Below are 17,105 nucleotides of genomic sequence, written 5' to 3'. Positions count from 1 at the left end.
TAACTAGTTATAGATGTTATTTAACTAAATCATAATTTCAAGGGTTTCCTATGGACCTTGGATTTTTTTTGGAAGATATAAAAGTTCGGGTATGAACAGACTCAAATATCTTAACCAGACCACCTATAGTTTCAAATTATTCATTCAACTTATTAATTCTCCTAACTTAATATTGTGGCGTGGGCTCATTAGACGGAATTTCAGGGACTGCCTAATCTGGACTCGCCCTAAATGGGATAAAGTTATTTTCGGCTGTAAGTATGATTACGTCAAAGACTCTGGAATTTGAACGATTTCGTAGACACAATAATACTTAGGATTGAATTACGAATACTTAGCTGATGAAATAAAACAAACCAAGAATTTTATAACATCAAAATCATTATTTATTCAGGATTCAGAGCTGTCTTTGGCAGTTCCAGAGGAGTCATTGATCACGCTGTTGATCCACTTCCTACTGTAGGACACCTGGATAGAACAGAGAAAAAATATTAAATAGGCCAAACCTTTGATCCAAGGTTTAATCTGTAAGCTTTAACGCCTAGAGGGTTAGGTAAGTTGGGGCTGTGGTGGTCGGTAGATGAGTCACTTCGCACGCCAGCCCTCTCCTGACATGCCCCAAGGAATTCTTTGGAATCCTTATTTCTTTGGTACCTTATGCTTTTACGGTGAAGGAAAACATCGTGAGGAAACTTGCATGCTTAGACCTAGGTTTAACACATCTAGATTTGTGTTAACCCGTAATAAACCACCGTAGCTGGAAATGGCCTAAGCTTAGGAACGAAGTTTTGAGTTTGGGAACTTACAACACATGCACTAGTACAAGTAAATTATGTCATTAGAACATTGTTATACCTTTGCAAACACTCCAGGTTTGGACTTGTAAGCGCATTCTTCTGTGCCAGAAAAGAGGGCTATGCCGTACAGTTCCCCTCCCTTTGATCCTCCGCTGAAGTGGACGGCCGGGTCCCCAATGTCACCCTGTAATGAGAGAATGGTAGGTAGGTACATCGTCGTCATCAGTCTATACAGACAGTAATAAGTCAATGGTGGTAATATATTACAAGCCTTTTATATTTCTCCTTTATGGAGGGTTATGATTATGAATAACCTTCACGATTAACTGTTAGGTTTAAGACTGGGTCTGCGTATGTATTGAAAACTATCTCAGATCATAAAACGCTGGTATACTTATTCCTTTCTAGGTATATTACCTAGCTATAGATAATCTGCATTAGTTGCCTTAACACCCAGATAGTTGGAGATTTCTGGTGTCCAGGACACTAGCTTATGTCCAAAAGAGGACTGCTATGGACTATTATTCCACCTTTTCCACCTCCTGCGCTATCCTAAGCTCCTAGTACCTACATATTACACCAGCTCAACCTATGAGAGTCCTGGAAACTGATGGAGCCTTAGTATGCTGCCTGACAAAGCTTCTTGAATTTACTAACCGCACACAACGCGATTCCTTTGACCACGCTCTTCAGACACATGTGGTCGTGTTGCAGCTGGTAGTCGCCTCCGTACAGCTGTCTACACTCTGCTTTGTCTACCTCCTGGGCCATCATGCGTCGCAACTCCTGGTTCACTCCGTGACGGATCTGACCTGTCGTCTGGGGAAAGAAGAGTATTGGTAAGGGTTTGGGGGTTTCAGTGCGGTTCAAACAAATTCATAGTTCTGAAGTTGGCGGCGTTTACACTTTTGTGCTGCGTCAAACTAAGGCCCGGGTCTCCTATTTTTCGCCGTAGGTCTCGTCCAGCGTCACGCCGTAGGCCGCGTCACGATGCTCACTACGTCTACGCGCCAACGTCGGCGTGTGAGGGAGACCGCATCAGTACATTTCTATAGTGAGCATCGTGACGCGGCCTACGGCGTGACGCTGGACGCGACCTACGGCGAAAATAGGGGACCCGGGCCTAAGTAACAGGTCAATCCGGCGCACTCTGGACAGTCAGTACTAATCTGACTGGCTACTTTCACCACAGTGATAAAATTTAATAAAGTATTATAATAAGGCCTACTGTTTGCAACAGAGGAATTAGATTACACTAGCTGTTCCCGCGAGCTTCGCTTCGCCTTAAAAAGTTTTCCCGTGGGAATTCCGGAATAAAAAGTAGCCTATGCTCTATCTCAGGGACTAGACCATACTTATACCAAAATTCATTCAAATCCGTTAAGTGGTTTTGGCGTGAAAGAGTAATAGACACAGTTACTTTCGCATTTATAATATTTGTTACGATACGATTAGGATTAGGATCAGCACTCGCGAGATATGATCGAAGCTCGCGAGCAATGATATAATTCCGAAATTTGTACCAAATTAATGATGCCACGAGTTTATTTTAATATACCTAGTTTTTAATTTAAAATTAAAGAAATATATAATCTGTTAAAAACTGGTAGGTTAGGTACCTATACTATACATAATATACTTATTGTCAAAGCCGTAGTTAATAAAATACTCAAATCTTCTCAGAATAATATTCATGATGGAACTAAAGCAATTGAACCGCTAGATTTGATAAGAAATGTCTTTGAACACTAAATTAATTAAGTTATTCAGCTATTTCCTTTACATAATTTTCTCAATTTATATGAAGGAAAATCTCAATGTCGTCAAAAGAACTGTTGTTAACCACTTTATTCTGAATAAGGCTGAAATTTGGGTTAAGGCATTCAACAAAATAATATAAGTACTACATATACTTAGGTACTTCAGACACCGAATTTTGTTGCTAAGGAGCTAAGAGCATTCACCAGAGGGGTCACTTTATCTTACTAAATATGAAGTTTCGGAGGACTGCTGCTTCTTTCTGGGTGGTATTAAAAATCACTCTCAATCTCAGGAGTTTCTTGCCTCCGTTCTTCTCCTTAGACAGAAAGAGCCCCCCCTTATCCGAACGGAGAGTAATTTGTAAAAATTGACGTTCATCAGAAAATTTTATATTTGTACGATGAATAATTTTTTTTGACTTTGACTTTGAATCGTGCGTTTTTTTAACCCTTGACTAAAGATGGTAGTGTTATAAGTATAACGTGTCTCTGTGTATCTGTCTGTGCTTCTTAGCTTCCAAACGGCTAAAGTGATTTTCGATTTCTTACTTTCGGGTCAAGTTACCCCAAGTGTTTTCGAAAGAAGAAAGAAGAAAAGAAAGCTTTATTTTATCAATGCTTTGCTTTATTTTTAGCTTTATTTTATCAACATCAGCTTAGCAGTTCAAAAGTTATGCGGCTATTAGTGTCGAATATTGGGTTTTTTTTAACGTTGGTGAGCAGCTGTTGACGGCCGACTGGTGTAGTCGTTAGTGACACTATCTGTTAAGTCGAAGGTCCCGGGTTCGATTCCTGGCTGGGGCAGATATTTGTTTAAAAACAGATATTTGTACTCGGGTCTTGGGTGTTGATATTTATATTTAATACTAGCTGTTCCCGCGCGCTTCGCTTCGCCTTAAAAGGTTTTCCCGTGGGAATTCCGGGATAAAAAGTAGCCTATGTTCTTTCCCAGGGTCTAGACCGTATGTATACCAAATTTCATTCAAATCCGTTCAGTAGTTTTGGCGTGAAAGAGTAACAGACAGACAGACAGACAGACAGACACAGTTACTTTCGCATTTATTAGTTAGGATGTATCTATCTATTTATTTATTTATGTCAAGTTAGAGTAACCCTCCAGTCCCATTATGGTATCAAGTTTCGTAGGAACAGTTGTTGCCAAGTTAACAATAGATTCAGACATTAGAAACCTCCTTTTGTATGGAAATTGGAAACTAGTACTACTTAGTACCGCTATTGTTATTGTGTAGAACTGATTAAGGGTCAGTCCCTTTATGGGAAACCATTGTGCCAAATGTACCGTATGTTTATAGGAAACTCTACGTACCCATAAGTTTACATGAATAACGGAAGTTTTGCAAACAATTTTCCCAATAATTAGTTATGTTAGTACACAATATATACAGTATAAATTGAAAAATGCGGTTTATACAATCTACACGTGCAAGGCAAAATTAGAGAATTTTTATTTTACTCCCACGCGAAATTGTTACGAAGTTTTTGAGAAGGTAATAATTTATCACAAGGGGCTATGTTTTATTATTTTTTTGGAAGGTTGCCTGTAAGTGAACACTCTTAGCGATAAGGCCGTGTATTGTACAAAAACCTGACACCTCTTAAAGCGACATTGCTACTGAGAGGGGGTCAATTTTCTTACGAGTCCACTGTACATTTTTCTTAGTCTGTATGTTTTTAAATAGCGTTTTTAAAGAAATATTCAAGTAGCTTTTACCGCCCTGAGTTTTTTTTTTATTTTAAAAAAGGCTTAATTTAAATGGCTTTTAGATGCTTCATAAAATATCTGTAAGTTTTCCGAACATAATAAAATAAAATATTTAAAAAGGTAATTTCTCCAAAGATTCTTTAATAATAATAAATAAATAATAAAAAACGTTTATTTATGAAAAGTTACAATAATTGGCCTTATAATATTACATTGTAAAATATTTTATTTGAGATAGGTTTAGTGAGGAATAAGGAGATCGTTATCCAAACTAGGGTAACCTGTATTTTGGGCACAACATCCTGTATCCCCTACTTTTGGGAGTATCAGATTATTATAAGGCTAGTGAGCACTTGTTCCCAGACTAGATCAAATCTGTCTTCTGGGAGAAAGTTAGGTAACTATGATGTTTTACACAAAATAATTAGGCAGGTACTTATAACAATATTGTAAGATACCGAAACTTATTATTTAAAGATACAGAGAAAGCATGCATTAGAGAAAAATAAAAATAGTTAAGAACAATAGGTATGAAGCAAACGATATGTTGGTGGATCATTATGTGTATAGACATATTAAAGTGTGTGTATGTTATGTGTATGTGTATATGTGTGTGTGTGTGTGTGTGTTAAATATTTATTAGAACTAACCTAACCTATCTAATGAATGCAGAGTAGAGTAAGGTATATTTTTTGCATTAGGTACAGGATTTCATTATCTTTTTTGGATAAGGTCTTCGGTTTCATTATAGTTAAGGGTTTTTAGCCATTTATGTAGAGCAATTTTACAATTAAAGTTATTATTAAAGTTATTGAAAATAGTAATTTCCTTATTTATACGATTATATGTGACTTTACTCAGTATATAGAAATGTCGGTCCGCTAGTTTCGTTCTATGCCTTTCAACCTTACAGACTAGGTCACATCTTCGTTTACCAGTATCTGTATATGGCGTAAGGGCGTGTCTTCGAAGAGTACTTTGTGCTATATAGAGTTGTCGTACTGTAAGCACATCAGCATCTGCATACAATTTTGTTGTTGGGTATCGAAATGGTTTTTATAGGATAACCTTTAGCACTGCCCTTTGGGCTCTTTATCCTCTGGCCTCAACATCAGTGACTCACCACGGCCCCGTACCCCGTGACCACGAGCTCCCCGTAGTCGGGCACCCGGTCCGCGTCGCCGGGCGCCAGCCGCACGGGCTGCAGGCGCGGGCTCGGCTCCATCGGCAGGTTCAGCTGGGCTATAGTCGTCGAAATATAATAGGCCCGTTTGAACAGCTACACAAATTTGCTATTTACTTGATGAAATACATAAAAAGACACATAATCTGACTTTTTAAGCACCAAAAGTTACTTATTGTTTAGATTTTTTATGATTTAGGTTTGACACCAGCTGTCATCCCATACATTTTGGAGCTGTCCAAACGGGCCTATTATATTTCGACGACTATAGTAGTACGGGGCGCATTTAAGACGTGACAAAAGTTTTGCATCGCGCTCACTCACATCGACGGAGAATTTTTGTCCCGTCTTAAATGCGCCCCGTATTAGCCCTTCTACAGACACACAGCAGTGACTCACCACGGCCCCGTACCCCGTGACCACGAGCTCCCCGTAGTCGGGCAGCCGGTCCGCGTCGCCCGGCGCCAGCCGCACGGGCTGCAGGCGCGGGCTCGGCTCCATCGGCAGGTTCAGCTGGGCTATTATAGTGCACGTGGAACTAGCTGGCCGCGCCTTAGGTATGTGAGCGGTGGGACGGGGAGGCGGGGGCGCTTGCTGTTAATGTCAGTTACTAATAAGTCCAAGCGCCCCCGCCTCCCCGTCCCACCGCTCACATACCTAAGGTGCGGCCAGCAAGTTCCGCGCGCACTATAGTACGGGGCGCATTTAAGACGTGACATAAGTGTTGCATCGCGCTCACTCACATCAACGGAGAATTTTTGTCACGTCTTAAATGCGCCGCATATTAGCCCTTCTACCAGTGTAGCACAGGGCGCTATTAAGACGTGACAAAAGTTCTCCGTCACGCTTGCTCTTGAGGCTGCGCGATGTGAGTGATGCAAAACTGTTGTCACGTCTTAAATGCGCTTTAACCCTTCTGGAGACCTACAGCAGTGACTCACCACGGCCCCGTACCCCGTGACCACGAGCTCCCCGTAGTCGGGCACCCGGTCCGCGTCGCCCGGCGCCAGCCGCACGGGCTGCAGGCGCGGGCTCGGCTCCATCGGCAGGTTCAGCTGGAGACATAAAGTAGAGGGTTAGCACCACCGAACATTCTTCTTCTTATAGTGCCTCTCCATCATTGGAGGTTGGCAGTCAGCTCTTTGCAGCGCTCTCTATTCTTGGCTGTTATAAATAATTAGCGATAAAACCGAACATTAGCAATAAACAATTCAGCAGCGTCGCCCGCCTGTCAAACATCTATCAGATCATCAGATCCATAAATGTTACGTCAGATTTGAAAAGCGGCGCTGCGTAAGGATTGTTAATTGCTAATGGTCGGTGTTTGGTAATTAAAGAAAAAAACAAACGATTACAAAAATCGTTTTTACAACTGAAACTTGGCATTCAGCAGAACTTTAACATGAATGTGATTTGCTAAATTGTTATCAAGCAGGACTTATTTCGGTTCATACTTCATTAGGCCGTATACAGAAAAAAAAAACTTTTAAGTGCTTACAGGGGCTTTCATAGTCATTTGCTTGGTTTTATTTTAATCTGCTTCAACCTGCTTGAATCTTAAAAGTTTTCAGCTTAATTTCTGTATACCTATACATACGGCCTTATAATATAGAGAGCCTTAGCCCCAGTTTCATCATACTCTATTAGAACATTATTATCAAAGGCTTAGTTTTTTCTAGACTTTTGACACATCTGTCAAGAATTTTATATGGATATGACGTATAATTACAACGTGACGTTTAATTCACATAACAATGTAACAGGGGTTTTAACAGACTATGGTGAAACTACTACTACAGTCAAACCATATCAACATTTGGTTTTGTGGGATGTATGTAATTATCATAAGTTGTTTTCCTTGAATAAAGATTTATTCTATTCTATTCTATTCTAACTAGGTATCTCATCATCAGCCTATAGCAGTCCACTGCTAGACGTAGGCCTCTCCCAAAGCACGCCACTGGATGCGATCTTTAGCTTTCCGCTAACTAGGCCCTAAAATACCTTGATCAGCGCGAGGTTGTTCTCCGGATAGTACTGGTCGAGCCTGTAGTTGGGGTGCCGCACGATCTCCACCACCGACAGGATCCGGCCCCCGAAGTCTCGGAACACGGAGCCGAGGCGAACCGTCACTTCCTGCTTTGTTACGCTGTTGGAAAAATATATGTACAGGGTGTTGCAAAAAGGGATACTAATGGAAAAAGTTTTTTTTTTTTTGTGAATTTTCTAAACTCGTAGAACAAAAGTTGGTCTAGATGACCCCCTTTCGGCTTAGCATACCCTTTTTGCAACACCCTGTATACTTATATAAATATTGGTGAGTCGATGGGTTCCTTTAAATGGGTTGTAGAGGAAGGCATTTCCAGTCGATTGAACCTCAAAATGCATGACTTACAGTTAATTTACAAAGACATGAAAATAAGGTTTTGATTTTGCAAAAAGTTTTTATCATTGTCACTTCGGCCAATCAACTTGTAACTAGGTAGGTATTAGGTACATGTAAAAATTTTAATACCCATTGGTAATCTCCTTTCAACAGAGTGCTAAAATAATTTGTAGGTAAGTAATAGGTACATCGATTAAAATATCGGCTTAAATATTATTGTTACTTAAGATCCATTTCCGTTTTCATGACTTTATGGATGGACTGTATCAATGTAATATCACGTAACTTTCTAAACGGGTTGCTTGTTAAAAAAAACTTGCTATTTTTAGTAGCACCAGTAATATTTACGTCTTATCTCAGACGGGTCTAATAGTAGTTGTTATAAAATTGGGGCTGTCAAATTAGGGTTTTCGTAATCAATAATGGTTTATTGCTTATCAAAGGCCACTTTGCTCCTTCCAGTCGAGCCAATTTACATACTATTTACCCATTTTTCTGCCTTGTATTGTAAATATAGGGGAAAATAGGGTTGATTTTTATGCGATAAAATATAAAGGAAAACAGCTCAGCGTAACATTCTCGCTGGGAATGTTACATTACAGTCCGTAACGTTGGTACGGTGGCCTGCGCCTAAAAGTATACAGGCGAGTCTTTAAAATAACGATCCCTGATGATGAAGGGACCAGCTACATCTGTTATAAATCCGGGGATGTGTTGTGTGTGTGTGTATAGCAGTGGTGTTTATGTGGATGTGTTTGAGCAGCATGTGAGCTTGAGATCGCTATTTTAAAAACTCCGCCTGTATACTTTTAGGCGCAGGCCACCGTACCAACGTTACGGACTGTAATGTAACATTCCCAGCGAGAATGTTACGCTGTGCTGTTTTCTAAAATCTCGCTGGTTTCTGTGGTGGTACTGACTGACTCGCTGTGTATCATGTTACATTACACCACGTAAAGTTGGTCAGTACCCACTTTTAATATAATAATAATAATATAATATTTAATATAATATGTGGGGACATCTCACACACGGCCATCCGACCCCGAGCTAGGCAGAGCCTGTGTTATGGGTATCGGACAGCTGATATATCTACACAAATACATAGATAGATACATATTAAATATAAATATCAACACCCAATACCCGAGTACAAATATCTTTAAACAAATATCTGCCCCAGCCAGGAATCGAACCCGGGACCTTCGGCTTAGCAGTCAGGGTCACTAACCACTACACCAGTCGGCCTTTATATTCGATGTTTTATCTTGCAAGCAATCCACCGGCCGTCTTCGGAAGACCCAGGGGGGGTTACTCTAGATGAAGAAAAACTAAGTTTCGGTGCGCTGCCGAGCGAGCCACGACTCTATCTCGTTGTACTAAACGTGCCATTCGTTAGTTTTTCGTCATTATAGAGTAACCCTTCTGGACTTTTCTAAAGTTTATAAAGGAGCAGAAGGGCTAGTACGGGGCGCATTTAAGACGTGACAAGAGTTTTGCATCGCGCTTACTCACATCGCGAGGCCTCAAGACCGAGCGCGACGGAGAACTCTTGTCACGTCTTAAATGCGCCCCGTACTAGCCCTTCAGGTGTGTGTGTGGCCTTTGATAAACAATAAAACATTAACTTACTAGTCAAAGCACTGGGCAGCACTCAGGATCCATTGTTTGTGTACGATAGCTCCTCCACACCAATGTTTATTGTGTAGCCTGTAACAAAAAATTTAGTTATGTAAGGGTGGATTTCAACAAGTCCTAAAAAATCTTCATTTCCGTGGACTTTTTTATCTTTAGGTTTTTTATATTGAAAAAGCGCTTTTATTAAAGTTTTTGTTAATGTTAGTGTTCTTACTTAATGGCTATCAGATAAGTTGAAAACTTTACGAGATACAGATGATCAAAAATTTCGTGCCACGGCGATGACACATGCGTTCACGGAAATGAAATAAGCGTCCACGGCAATGAAAAAAACATCCACGGCAATGAAACTAACGTCCACGGCAATGAAAGAACTGTGCTATGGATATGAAAGAATCAATCCACTGCAATAAAAAAAAACTGTGAGGGAAACGCAAACTTAGACAGATTATGTATGGTAGAAATATTTGGATAGATATTGAAACGAAAGAAAGAACGACAAGTATGTATAAAATAATAAAGAATGTAGTATGGAATTCTTTAAGTAGTATTATGAGGTTCGTATTGCAACTTATAAAAACGAAATGTTTAATTTCACATTAATATCGTTCACAACATATAATTAACCTTACCTAGTATAACATCTATATTTTCATAAAGTATAATATTATACATGTTGCCAGTGATGACCTACGGTGCCGAGACGTGGTCTTTAGGCCTCTTAAATAGGCTCGGAGTCACCCAGCGAGCTATGGAAAGGGCTATGCTCGGAGTATCTCTACGTGATCGAATCAGAAATGAAGAGATCCGTAGAAGAACCAAAGTAACCGACATGGCCTATCGAGTCAAATGGCAGAAATGGCAGTGGGCCGGACACATTGCTTGAAGGACTGATGGTCAGTGGAGCAGAAGAGTCCTCAAGTGGAGACCACGTACCGGCCGCGGGGAAGCACTGGATGCGGGCTGCCTCGGACAAGGTGGAAATCATTGGGGGAGGCCTATGTTCAGCAGTGGACGTCCTATGGCTGAGATGATGATGATGATGATGATGATAATATTATACAGTATACGAACTGTTAATTTTAAAATATATTATGATGTGACATGATCTGTGCTGAATTACAAATCACCGAACAAACCACCAAAAGCACGAAAACCTAAAGATAGGTGCAGTTAGGTGCACATGTTCGTCAACAGCGAAGTGGGGCGCAGCATGTGCACTTAACCGCTCCTCCTCGCTTTCCTTGTTATCGCACCTATCTTAAGGTTTTGGTGCTAGGGGTTTTGATGGTGTTGTGGATGTTGATGGATTTTACACAGATTACGTGATATGATAGAATATTTTATGAGCTCTATGCTAAATGAAAGTATATTTTAATTGATATAATAATATGAAATGTATTTTATCATCATCAGCCTATAATCATCCACTGCTGGACATATGTCTCTCCCAAGAAGCGCCACAACACTCGGTCCTCAGCCTTCCTAATCCAGCTACTACCGGCTACCTGCCTAAGCTTGCACATTTTGACAGCTATGTCGGTAACCTTAGTCCTGTGACGATAATAATACTTATTTTGTGATTGTTATTAATGATAAATTATACATTTAGTTTTTATACATCGCGATACGCGCCCGTTTTATCGAACTGCAAAAAAAGGAAATTTGACAAGTCCTGTAGGTAATTTCAGTGATCGGTATTATTAACTGTATTACAAAAGATGGTAAATATATTTTTATTTGCCTAATCGTACATACCATGGCGATGAAAACATATGTCACGGAAATGAATAACCTGGCCACGGAAATGAATAACCTGGCCACGGAAATGAATAACCAGGCCACGGCAATGAATACATATTATTTTACAAGACATGGCGATGAAATTTTTTTCATTTCCGTGACTTTTTTTTCATTGCCATAGCAAATTTTGGCCACGGAAACCACGGAAATGAAAGCATGGCGATGAAAATCAAGCCATTAAATATAAATAACAAAAAATGTATTTACTATTCGAAGAAACAAACACTTTATAAGATGAATATTTTCAAAATGCTTTCTTTTGAATGCTTACTCAAGAAGACAAGCTTAATTTTATAGAAGTTATATCTATCCACGGCGATGAAAGAAAAAATGTCCAGTGACCAAAAACAAATATAATTTTCACTATAGCGCGAAAACGTGGACACCTGTGTACCTCTTTCCACGTCGAGTAGTTAGGCAACACTTGTAAAAAACGATTAGCGCACCGAGGGGGGGACCCAAGTTCATAGATAAAACAATATCCTTGATCATGTTTAGGTCACGGCGATGAAATGTAGTTCTGGGACACATGAATTTTCACTTACCGTTCGTTATATTCTTTATTTATTTGAATAAATGTATTTCGTAACAATACTTTAACTATTAATGTATCAAATGAAACTAAGTTTAAATCTAAACACTCAATATTTTTTCATCAATGAAGAATAATACAAAACGAGATGACCTGGGGACAAACACGGCAATGAAAGATTTGGAGGTTTAATATTTTTTTGTAAAGTATCCATTAATCCTATTGATAAAATATTTAGTGCTTCATATAGATTACTATTCCACATAACCGGAAAAAATTATTAGAAAATTAGAACTTTGTTTTTTAGTACCGATTTCATTGATGCCACGCAAATTTTGGCCGCGGGAAATTCACCCGTAAGTATAATATAAGTAGCTAGCAAGTCTCTTAAAGATTTAAACATAACACTAAAAATATAGTAAAATTTTCTTTCTGACCAGAGGGCTTAGTGTAGGTTTTTCATGACCGAACGAGCAGTGAAACCAAACGCAAATTTGTACGGCGCGGAGCTATTGCAGCGCGTGTACCGCTAGGTGGCGACTCTACAAAAAAATTCACGTTTAACGTAAGCGTCAACTTATCGGTATCGTACATATCGGCCCAAACGGATTGGCATAAATGTATGCAGAAACGGCCAGAGAACGCACTTGTGTGAAATTCTAAACAAAGAATACTGAATATGATGCGTCCTTTGCATACGATGTCGAAAGGTGCACCTCTCGCCTCTACTCGAACGGTGTAAAAACTCGCACTACCCCCGCTGACCACAAAGCTTTATTGTACAGCAGACATTATTGGAAATCTGTGTTTACGACTTCTCTTAAAGCATTAATTTCCTGTCTAGTAATTATTGCTTTTGTTTTCGACTCGCTATATAAATCATAGAATTCGGAATTTATTATCTTGGGCGAAATGTTGAGCAAGTACAAAAGAGAGAGTTTATTCGCAGTACAGGGTGTTTAAAAGGGTATCGTAAGCCGAAAGAGGGTCAAACTGAAAACCTTTTTTGGTACGAGTTTTGGAAATTCGAAGAAAATAATACAACTCCTCATATTAAAAAGTCAAATGACCATCTAAGTTTATAAGGAGAAGGTGAAATTGGATGAGGAAGGCCGAAGACAGAAAAGTTTAAGTACCTTCGTCTATTTATACTCACGAGCAATGAAAAAGTTCCACAGATAATAGCACCAAATTACTCCTAAATGGAAAACACTAGCTTAATCGGCAATATTGAAGTACAGTTAAAAGCACATTAGAATATTAACAACTAAAAACGTATGGAATACTTAAATCAAATTCTAATAAAAAATTGGGTTAATATTTTGGTTTCGACATTTTGTAGGTAAGTGGAATTCTTTCATTTCTCGTAAATGTATGGAGATGCAGTTAAGTAGGTACCTAAATAATGTTTTTTAGGTTTCTGAATCAGCTTTTTGATTAAATGTTTTTTTTGAGTGGCTTGTAATGATCGGATGTTGTAAGCTATAGTGTAATGACGTTCGATAGAGTCCTACGTCCAGCAGTGGACTGATAAAGGCTGATGATGATGTTTTTTTACCTGACAGACACGGTGTAAGGGTAGTCCTCGAGGCAGACCAGCCCGGTCTCCGTGGTGAGTCGCTTCCGCCGGATGTGAGTCAGATCCTCTTCTAGTTTTGGCGGGAACTCGCATTCTAAGTCGGTTTTCGAAGTTGTGGCTGCACCTAAGGGAAATAATTACTTAAAGTCTGTTTTTAATCTCAGATACTAAATTTATAGATTCTGAACGGTTCATCAATAGTAGATTGTTCCGCGATTAAGTGACGTATCGTTCTACTGGCGGGACAATCGACTGTTGATGAAGCGTTCAGAATCTGTCAATTTAGTATCTGAGATACACATACTTATAACACCCCTCTTTTTTTGGAGTGGGTGAAAAAAGGTTGATGTAACGACCGTCCTACCGTGGTATCTGCCCAAAATCTTTTTACAAAATAGCGGTAACACCGCTAACTTTGTCTTATTTTATTTATTCGTCTACCGTTTTCATAGATCAGTAAAGTACTTAACCCTTAATCAAATACAGGGAAATTATTTCCCACTTCGTCTAAATCGAAAAAAATATTTTTATTTTTTTACTGGTAAGTCTGATCAATACCAACATTAGAAACAAAATAATCTTGATTAAGTTTTAAATTTTATTAATTGCATCACTTTAAAAAAAACCGCAAGCTGTCATCGTACGTCAATGTCAAAATCACGATTTCAATTTTTCTGTGTCAAAAACCGGTTCTCGTGACATAATTTCAAAATTTTTGGAGAAAAAAATCTGCTAAGTACCTAACTACAATATTATTGTAAACTAAACTTGTTTTATAAATGTATTTTATGGCTATTGGCACGGTAAAACTGGTGTTTCTTGCTTTTTCGTAGATTCAAATAAGTGGGAAATATTTTCCCACTATTTGTTCCTGCAGTAAAAATATACTAAATTTATCTATACATAAAATAATAATGTTACTTTATTGAACGAAATAATATGTATGATTTTTGATAAGTACATAAGCGGTTTATGACTCCTGATTCTTCTTATTTATTTGCAGCATTTTGAAAAAATGGACAAAAAGAAACGTAAAATATCGCTTACTACGAAGAATTTAGAAGAAACTGTCGAAAACATAGCTGACATTTCTGATTTATCAGGCACAGATTCGGAAGACGACTCATGCTATGCCAACAGTATTAATTCTCCTTCCGATAGTTACCTTAATCAACTTGACGACTGCATATTTCCTTATTAAAATATTGTTCTGTATCATTTTATAGCTTTTTTTCTAACACAAAAATAATTTATAAAAAAAAACAAGCAAAGTAGCGGCAACTAGCTTGTATAGAAACTGTAGTAAATATTAATCAAAATTTGTGATCTGTACCGGTTAGTGGGAAATAGTTTCCCACTTGATATTATTTTGCTTTGCAATTACGAATAGTGGGAAATTATTTCCCATCGCAAAACCCCCCTTTCCCCCCACAAAAAAAAATTAAAATCATTTTTTTTGTAATCTACGGACCCAACTTACCTAAAAACCATACATGGTTTACATTTTTCTCAAAAAAAATCATCCATTTGATTAAGGGTTAACAAAAGCTTAGCCTTTTCAATTGTAAAGAATTTTGTTTTTTTATCATACTTAAGTATTTTGTTAGGTAGCTACTGATTCGCGGAACGGCACCAGTAATTTATCAAGAAATATCCGAACATTCTATTCTTCGCTTGTTGCCGTGTGAAAAGGTAAAATGGCAAAATATCTTACTTCAGTCCAACGATGTTTGAATATGTACTAGATGGAGTGTCACTGCGAAAGAAAAGTCTCCCACTTTTACCACGGAGCTCTTCTATTCTATTCTTTTCTATTCTCTGTGGGGGTGTAAGTACCTGCACCTGGCTCTCTCGAATGGAACCTTTGTGCATATCCCCAAGGTCTAAACTGCCTTCCTAAGCTTGGACCATTTCCCACCACGCTGGTCCACTGCGGGTTGGTGGGTTCACATATCTAGATGTGCTAGATCTAGATATGCAGGTTTCCTCACGATGTTTTCCTTCACCGTAAGAGCGATGGTATACATTGTACTTAAGTTAAAAGGACTCATTGGTACATGTCAGCGCCGGGATTCGAACCCGCATCTCTGGCGTGAGAAGCGGGCGCTTACCCGACTGAGCTACCACCGCTCCACGGCGCTCTTATTTGACGTGACTTTATTCATTGGTACAATGGTTGTCATAAGGTTGAACTTAAAACGGCGTGACATTAAACAAAATACGGTCAGTTTTTTGCTTTGTTTTTGTATGTGACATGCCATTTGTTAGTACCTATATTGTTAATCTAAGCTTCAGTCGGTATTGAATATCATAAAAATCGGCTTATTTATATGAACATACACTCTGAACAGCTTAGGTATTATGATTGAGTTCAAAGGCCCCTTTTATAAAATATATATATATGAAATATAGGATCGGAAAGCAACACTTACTTTTAATGAGAGACTTCATATTATGAAGATACTTTATGTGAATAAAGCAATATTTCTAATATGAAAGTAATTTTAATGATACAGAGTGGGTCTTATTGTGTTGTCTCGAGAGGTAAAGAGTTTCTTCAGACGTTTCGAGAAGGAATCATAAGAGTAATTTACTTAAAACATCCATGGAAATATTATATTAATATTACATGTATTAAAAAGTAGAAATTATAAGATAATCCAAATCCTAATCCCAACTAATATTATAAATGCGAAAGTAACTGTGTTTGTCTGTCTGTCTGTTACTCTTTCACGCCAAAACTACTGAACGGATTTAAATGAAATTTGGTATACATATGGTCTAGACACTGAGAAAGAACATAAGCTACTTTTTATCCCGGAATTCCCACGGGAAAACATTTTAATTTTAACAGCTAGTCTTTAATAATTATGATGTAAAAAATATTGATTCAGGCGATTTAATACATTTCCTATGAACTGTATACAATGTCTGTGTACTGGATTAAGTAATTTCTGTGATATTTAAAAGGTTTGTGATAGAATAAACTGTAACTTACCGCTTATCCCCGATAAAATATGATTAATAATAAGTGTAAACACAACTAAATCACTTCCCACACTTTTTGGCGTCATTATAATTGAAATATTCAACTTATTGTAAAAAACTAGTCCACTTCAACAAGCTACTGAGCTGAATCCTAGTTAAAACTATCGGAAACAATACACCAAGGGAAGTTTACTAAACTATTTTTGAAAACAAAGCCATGCTTTTGGAAACAAATTTCCTTCCGGAACACCAACAACGATTGTGCCTAAATTGAGGTTTTCTATTTCGAAATAACACATATTTTTAACTGATTGCAAATAAACCGTTCATGTTTGTCGAAAAGCCGATAGCCGTTTTGATTAAACAAATGCCGGTAGCTGTGTTCACGAGGATTATAGCAACTCTGACTGAAAAGAAAGCACATAGGACGGAAAAGATCTTTGTATATAAATGTGATGACGGAATTACAACAACATAATATAAACGTATATATTATAACGGTTACTTAGGTAATCTATTGTACTATAAAAGTAAGTTATGTGTTTCTCAACATTGCGTAATTTTTATGACGACCAACACAAATTTATGGGTGTTATACTTTGGGTAGCGCAAAAACTATATATACGTGCACTTGTCCAAAATTAATAATGCACATGCAGATCTTCACACATAAATAATTAAATCGTAAGAGCCTTAAAAAAACACTTGCATTTTGC

At 38.2% G+C, this 17,105-nt stretch overlaps 1 protein-coding gene across 1 annotated transcript; it reads right to left on the bottom strand.

Annotated features, from left to right (window-relative positions):
- Positions 1-360: 360 nt before the first annotated feature.
- LOC105392194 (trypsin-7) lies at positions 361-16,881 on the bottom strand. Its single transcript, XM_038109442.2, has 8 exons — positions 16,400-16,881; positions 13,381-13,525; positions 9,482-9,559; positions 7,468-7,612; positions 6,405-6,518; positions 1,455-1,616; positions 856-981; positions 361-468 (listed from the first exon to the last, which is right to left on the bottom strand). Exons 1-8 carry the CDS (start codon positions 16,473-16,475, stop codon positions 391-393), a joined length of 924 nt encoding a protein of 307 aa, XP_037965370.1. The 5' UTR covers positions 16,476-16,881; the 3' UTR covers positions 361-390.
- Positions 16,882-17,105: the final 224 nt, after the last annotated feature.

Source organism: Plutella xylostella, chromosome 20 (assembly GCF_932276165.1).
Source record: "Plutella xylostella chromosome 20, ilPluXylo3.1, whole genome shotgun sequence".
NCBI classification, from domain to species: domain Eukaryota; kingdom Metazoa; phylum Arthropoda; class Insecta; order Lepidoptera; family Plutellidae; genus Plutella; species Plutella xylostella.
This window is presented reverse-complemented; position numbering and strand designations above follow the sequence as displayed.

Excerpts from the sequence above, each read along its gene's own strand:
- LOC105392194 (XM_038109442.2), bottom strand. The coding sequence starts at position 16,475 with ATGACGCCAAAAAGTGTGGGAAGTGATTTAGTTGTGTTTACACTTATT. Across the intron at positions 9,560-13,380 it reads CCTTACACCGTGTCTGTCAG|GCTACACAATAAACATTGGT; the intron begins GTAAAAAAACAT and ends TTTTTGTTACAG. Across the intron at positions 982-1,454 it reads AAGGAATCGCGTTGTGTGCG|GGTGACATTGGGGACCCGGC; the intron begins GTTAGTAAATTC and ends CTCTCATTACAG.